The sequence below is a fragment of the Phytophthora parasitica genome (genome assembly GCF_000247585.1).
Source record: "Phytophthora parasitica INRA-310 unplaced genomic scaffold supercont2.16, whole genome shotgun sequence".
Lineage (NCBI taxonomy): Eukaryota > Oomycota > Peronosporomycetes > Peronosporales > Peronosporaceae > Phytophthora > Phytophthora nicotianae.
The window spans coordinates 1,119,685-1,125,559 of record NW_008649002.1 but is presented as its reverse complement, the minus strand read 5'-3'; the positions used below and the strand labels follow the sequence as shown (position 1 = coordinate 1,125,559).

Below are 5,875 nucleotides of genomic sequence, written 5' to 3'. Positions count from 1 at the left end.
ATTTTGCACCGTATGAGACAATGTCCTATCTATGCTCGTAAATTTCGAATCCGAAAACAAGTCCGAAATTATCTGCTCTGACGTGGCAGACAATCAGAGTTAATGGTTGCGTCTAGTAGCGCTGTCCGTCGCCCCCAGAACTCAGTCCTCGGAGGCGTGAACGTAGGCTCCTTGTTGCTGCTGCTTAGCGGAGTCTTCGCAGTATTCGCCGCGTTGCTCGCTCGCCACGGATTCACAGGCCGAGACCATGGTACTTGATTTACAGAACCACAGCTGAAAGCTAGACTAACCGAGTGCTTGAACACAGTGGTGGGCATCGACTTAGGCACGACGTACTCGGTGGTGGCCATTTCGCAGAAGAATAACGTGACTGCAATCAAAGACAAAGAGGGCTATGTATTGGTGCCGTCCACGGTAGCCTTCCTACCTCATGGAGGTTCATATCAGTGTTGTGCTTACTGGTAAACTACTACGCAGCTGACACCAATGTGGTATGGAAACCAGGTGTGTTAGTAGGTCGCGAGGCACGAGCACACCGCACATTGGACCCGCAGCATACAGTTTTCAATGCCAAGAGATTCATCGGCCAGAGGTTTGTTCCAATAAATTTGTATATATATATAAAAACGGAAGCTGATGCACTTTTTGTCAACAGCTACGGAGACGTTCTAGCATCAGAGGCTGACGAGAATGGAGTTACACCATACGAGTTCGGTGTAAAAATGCTGCAAGACAACAAGCATGATGGCGTATGTTTCACACTGGATCTATCAGGCCAACCCGGATGCGTGACTCCAGTCGAGATTGGCACTGCAGTTGTGCGGCATCTCCGTTCGATGGCGCACAATTTTGTCGGCCACGACCAGATCACCAAGGCAGTCATTGCAGTGCCTGTGGACTTTAACGCGAGGCAACGAGACGCCACAGTGGCGGCATTTCGAGCAGCAGGACTGGAGGTCTCTCGCGTGCTGGAAGAACCGACCGCCGCTGCGATCGCCTACGGTCTGCACCAGGATCCAAGTGTGAGTTTCTTGCTGGTCTTCGACTTCGGAGGAGGCACACTAGACGTATCGCTACTCTTCGCTCGCAATGGAGCCATCAGTGTGTTAGACACTCTGGGAGATAACCATCTTGGAGGCGAAGATCTGGACGCACGGCTGTCCGCTTGGCTCTTGAAACAGTTTGAAGCTCAACTTGGAGCGGCTATCACGTCTCGTGGGAGCGAATCCGAGGGGAAAGTCAGTGAGAATGGCAGCAACGAACCGCCATGCACCATGGCTGGTGTTCGTCAAGCTGCCGAGCTGGTTAAGAGGCAGCTAACTGATGTCTCCGTCACTACTGCTGCTTGTATCTCGAGTGGCAACAAGAAACCGGTACGAGTTGAAGTGACAGTCACTCGAGCGCAGTTTGAGGAGCTCTGTGACTCGTTGCTGGAGCGGACGATGATCCCAGTGCGTGATGTTCTGGAATCTAACAACATGGACACCGACGAAATCGACGCCGTGGTGCTGGTAGGAGGATCCTCACGAATCCCGTGGGTGCGTCAACGCCTCACTGACATGTTCCAAGGTCGCCCACCACTCTCCGATATTGATCCCGATCTCGCTGTAGCGTACGGAGCAGCACGTACACTGGACTAGAAACGAAACGCGACAATCAATAGAAGATACGATCATTCATTCAGAGCAGGGAGCCTAGACACGTCAGCTTGACCGCTTTACCAACCGTCTAGAGGGCGGTGACCGCTGTTAGCGCGATCTCAGCAAGGTCAGGAGAGGAGTGTGCCGTGTAAAAGTCCTGGATGTGGTCGAGTGCAAACTTCTGCAGCCGCTCGTTGATTCCGTCGTCGTCCTGGTCGGCGCGGTAGCCACGTTGGGCAGCGATGGCCTTAGTACACGTCACGAGCGAAAAGTATGCGCGCAAGTTCTGCTTCTTGTTGAGCTCGATCGAGTGCGCGTAGTGCTTGCGAGCCGTCAGCAGGTTGTCCAGACCGCCGATAGTCGAGTAAATGTCGGCCAGACGGCTGTGTGAGATGGCGTCCATGGGGTTTAGCAGCACCAACTCCTCGTAGCAGAAGGCTGCGTAGCGATACGCACCCATCGACAGGTACGTCTCACCCAGTTCCGTCCACTAACAGCAAGTAAAAACACAATAAAGTATGTTAAAACAACTTTACTGGACCAGCATGCAATAAATCAACGTACCGCTGCCTGGTCCGTGCCAAAGCTCTTTAGGAACTCGTTGAGTGCCGTGACCACCTCCGCTGTCTTCTTTTGCGCCTTGAGCACCGCGATCTTGCGCTTGAGCACCAGTGCATTGGCTGGGTTGGCCTCCAACAGCTCGGCATAAAGTACCAGGGCCTTAGCGAACTCCCCGCGCTGCTCTAGCTGCATACCCTCGAGCCGGGCCACGCGGGAACTACCCGGGAATTTGGTCTGTAGCGCTTTCAAACACGTCTGTAAAAACGCCGAAACATTAGGTTAGTAGGATGAAACTTGGGCTCCGATATTAATTGAATTCACCTCTGCCAGCTCGTCGTCATGCAGATCCAGAGCAGCGACAAATGTTTGTTCATACACACCCCACACTAGCGGTGTAAAAACAATTTTAGCGTAAGAATCCAGCACATATCCAACATTTCAACTCGTACTCACATTCGTCGCCGAGACCCCAGCTGTGCTTCGTCACCAGCAGCTTCCCGATGCTCGCAACGGCTCGCGGCTCACGCAGCTTCTCCTTGCGCACGTAGTGAAGCAGCTCCACGCACTTGTCGCGAGCGCCACTGCGCTCGGCCGTCGCCAGCTTCTGCTCGAACTCGCGCTGGCCCATGTTTTGACAGTGAAAGGGAGAAACACTCCCAATTTCAAATTGGAATTTATTTTAAATTGCATAAAAATAGTTTTTGTGATTTTTTCAAGATACTTTTAATTTTATATTTTATTAATGTTTTTTAAAAATGCTTCTTAAAAATAGCATTACCAAAACCTTTTTTTAAAGAAAAGTTATAAAAAGTGTAAAACTTTTTCGGCAAGCTACGCGTCCAGGTTTCCATGAGCAGGTATTTTTCAGGTTTCGAAGCAGGTTTTGTCCAGGTACCGAATTAAATGTATATTTCCGAAATTTTCATTTGGCACGACAGCCACACATTGCCACGCGGCAGCTTCCAGGCCCAGCGCGCGCTCGCCCCCTCCCCCTCGCCATGGCACGGACGCACAAGACTGCCCAGATCAAGGCCCAAATGGCGGAGAAGGCTCGCATCGAAGAAGAGGAAGCACGTCGTCGTGAGGAGGCTCGAATCGCGGACCTCGACAGTGCGAGAACGCGCTCTGAGAAAGCTGGTGCGCTTGTCCGTGCGTGCGAGCGTCAGAACGTAGGGTCGACGGACTCTAGTACTTCAGGGGCTAATGCCCTAGTGGTAGACAAAGAGCCCGACGGCGAAGAATCCGCCGGTGAAGAATCAGAAGATGAAGTCCAAGAAGAAGAAGAATCAGAAATAGAAGATGATGAAGATAAAGAAGAAAATGAAGAAGAAGAAGGAGAACTTGAGGAGAAGCCTCCCACCAGTCGAGATACTAAAGGAAAGAAAAGAACTCTTTCGGACGTGGAAGACGAGGAGTTAGTGAGAGTTCCTGCTTTCAAGAAGGAACACGACTCCTGGGCAAGCCTGGAGTTTAGCTTGCGAGAGTATATGAACACAACGCACCAGAAGATAGTGATCAAGGAGGTTATTCATACTGCACGGCGCAACGCTGCTCTTCGGTCTCAAGTACGGTTCAAAGGGCGTCCAGACTCTGATATTCCACTCGTCCCGGCCGAACTAGAGCCGTACCAACGCAAGTACATCTGCACACACGGGTGGTCTGAGCGAGAACGTTCAACTGGAAAGCGGACATCGCATGCATTACGCCGCACGGATTGCCCGTTCCAGATGCTAGCCCAATTGGCGAAGAAGACGGATGGATCCTGGTGCGTTTCGATTAAACGTGAGGTCTACGAGCACAACCACTTCGTTTCCGAGGATATCTACAGGTTTTATCCAGGTATTCGGCAGGTTTCTGCTGACTCGCCGCTCATGCCTGGGGTTGAGTTGCTGGTCGAGGCTCAGGCTGGGACATCAAGCGTCTACGACTACATTCGCAGCAACTCAAATCACCGCGTGACCATGGACGACGTCCGCAGCATGATTTCGCGGTTGCGGAGTAAAGGCAAGTTAACGGGAGGTTGATGCTGTACCAAATCTAACAACGCACGATTGTGTGCACCAGGTGTGGAACTTTCTGACAATGATGCGGTGTCTGAGATGATTGTGGAGTTTAATCTGGAGTCGTCAAAGAACGTGTCGACTGTCAATGAGAATGCTCGCGGTGATACCGGCGTTATCTCGTTCACAAGTGGACACATGCGTGCGATGTTGAACAGTTTTCCAGAAGTGATCCAACTTGATTGTACTCATAAAACCAACCAGTACGTATCCAATTGCTGGATCGGACGTCGAATTTGCCCAGATATAATCCAGGTATTACACAGATATTAACACATTTTGTTTTGCAGATATAACTATCAGTTACTGAGCATGGTTGCAATGGATCAGTACGGTCAAGGCCAACCTATTCAATACTCACTGCTCGAGACTAATTCGGACTGGAACATGGCCAAGGCCTTGGATCACTTCAAACGTGCTAACGAGCGGTGGAAGTCTGTTCGCATTGTAATCGTCGACAAAGACATGAAAGAGATCGATGTGATCCGACAGAAGTTGCCTGAGGCTCGGATTCTCCTGTGTCATTTCCACGTGATAAAATGGCTGCACAATACTATCCGGAATTCAAGAAAGTTCGGAGTCTATGAGGAAGAAGTCCTGGTGCAAATGAGGCACAATATCACTAACATGACCTACGCAAGAACCGTAGCTGACTACGAGAAGTACAGAGGAGAGTTCGAGCATTTGGCATGTCGTGGTGGGCGGACCCAACTGTGGACTTACTTCAAGAAAAACTGGGATTCTCTCACAGAGATGTGGGTGATGGCTCACCGAGCTGATCTGCCTCACTTCAACAACCACACGAACAATTGCGTGGAGAGTCTGTTTGGTAAACTGAAGCGAACACTCAAGGGAAAGCTGACAATGCGGACCAGTTTGGAGGCACTTTTCGCTTACCAGAAGCGTTTGGAGGAGGACTACAGATCCAAAGTGTCGATGCCAGGGACATTGAGAGATGTGGCTTACACAGAGGAAATGAACATCGCCTTAGGTATGACGACACACTGGGTTGCACAAGCTATCAAGACGCAATACGATGTTGCAGTGAATGACAACCTCGCTAGCGCTTACGCTTACAAAGATAACGGTTCTACTGTTACTGTGACACGTGATAACCACGAGTTCCTGAGTGAGAAAGACGGACGGACGTGCGACTGCGAGTTCTCACAGACGATGAAGTTGCCGTGTCGCCACGTCATGGCTTTCAGAAAGGCGTGTGGCAATCCATTCATCATCTCTTATGCTGCCATCGAGTCCAGGTAAGCCCAGGTATTGACCAGGTATTTTCCAGGTTTCTAACAAATGTCTCTTCTTGTGGTGGATAGATGGTTTGGCCAAAGCCGGTGTTCACCCGACGAGTTGTCTGAGCTATCCGATCCCTTTGTAGCCAAAATATTCAAGTCCAAACGCGACGCAACACCACGGAACGCTGGACTTAGCGAGCCACAGAAGTACAGGCAAGCTCAGCAAGCCTTTGCTCGCATTGGAGATGAACTGGCACGTTTGGAGGACGGAGAGTTCGTGTGTGCGCTGCAGCAATTGGATCAGTGGTGGTATAATTTGAGGCAGGGGAAAAGACTAAAGGGGGCGAGGACAAGTTCGGAGGATGAGGTG

At 50.7% G+C, this 5,875-nt stretch overlaps 3 protein-coding genes across 6 annotated transcripts in view; 2 read left to right on the top strand and 1 right to left on the bottom strand.

Annotated features, from left to right (window-relative positions):
* Positions 1-22: 22 nt before the first annotated feature.
* Positions 23-2,172, top strand: PPTG_09003 (hypothetical protein). Of its 4 annotated transcripts, XM_008903768.1 has the most exons (4): positions 23-250; positions 308-436; positions 505-592; positions 656-2,172. In XM_008903768.1, exons 1-4 carry the CDS (start codon positions 103-105, stop codon positions 1,638-1,640), a joined length of 1,350 nt encoding a protein of 449 aa, XP_008902016.1. In that variant the 5' UTR covers positions 23-102; the 3' UTR covers positions 1,641-2,172. The 4 variants fall into 4 exon arrangements, with proteins under 4 accessions (XP_008902016.1, XP_008902018.1, XP_008902019.1 ...); XM_008903770.1 differs by having other exon boundaries at positions 308-592; XM_008903771.1 differs by having other exon boundaries at positions 23-436.
* Positions 571-2,869, bottom strand: PPTG_09002 (hypothetical protein). The gene is made up of 4 exons (XM_008903767.1): positions 2,655-2,869; positions 2,523-2,587; positions 2,205-2,456; positions 571-2,130 (listed from the first exon to the last, which is right to left on the bottom strand). The coding sequence occupies exons 1-4, from the start codon at positions 2,827-2,829 to the stop codon at positions 1,729-1,731; spliced, it is 894 nt and encodes a 297-aa protein (XP_008902015.1). The 5' UTR covers positions 2,830-2,869; the 3' UTR covers positions 571-1,728.
* Positions 2,870-3,199: 330 nt separating this feature from the next.
* The window catches only part of PPTG_09001 (hypothetical protein), a gene marked incomplete at both ends in the record, with an annotated part of 4,698 nt that continues 2,022 nt past the window's right edge, over positions 3,200-5,875 (top strand). The window contains 4 exons of the mRNA XM_008903766.1: positions 3,200-4,199; positions 4,266-4,464; positions 4,552-5,520; positions 5,587-5,875. Of these exons, the coding sequence (XP_008902014.1) occupies positions 3,200-4,199; positions 4,266-4,464; positions 4,552-5,520; positions 5,587-5,875 (2,457 nt within the window). The remainder of the gene's footprint in view (positions 4,200-4,265; positions 4,465-4,551; positions 5,521-5,586) is intronic.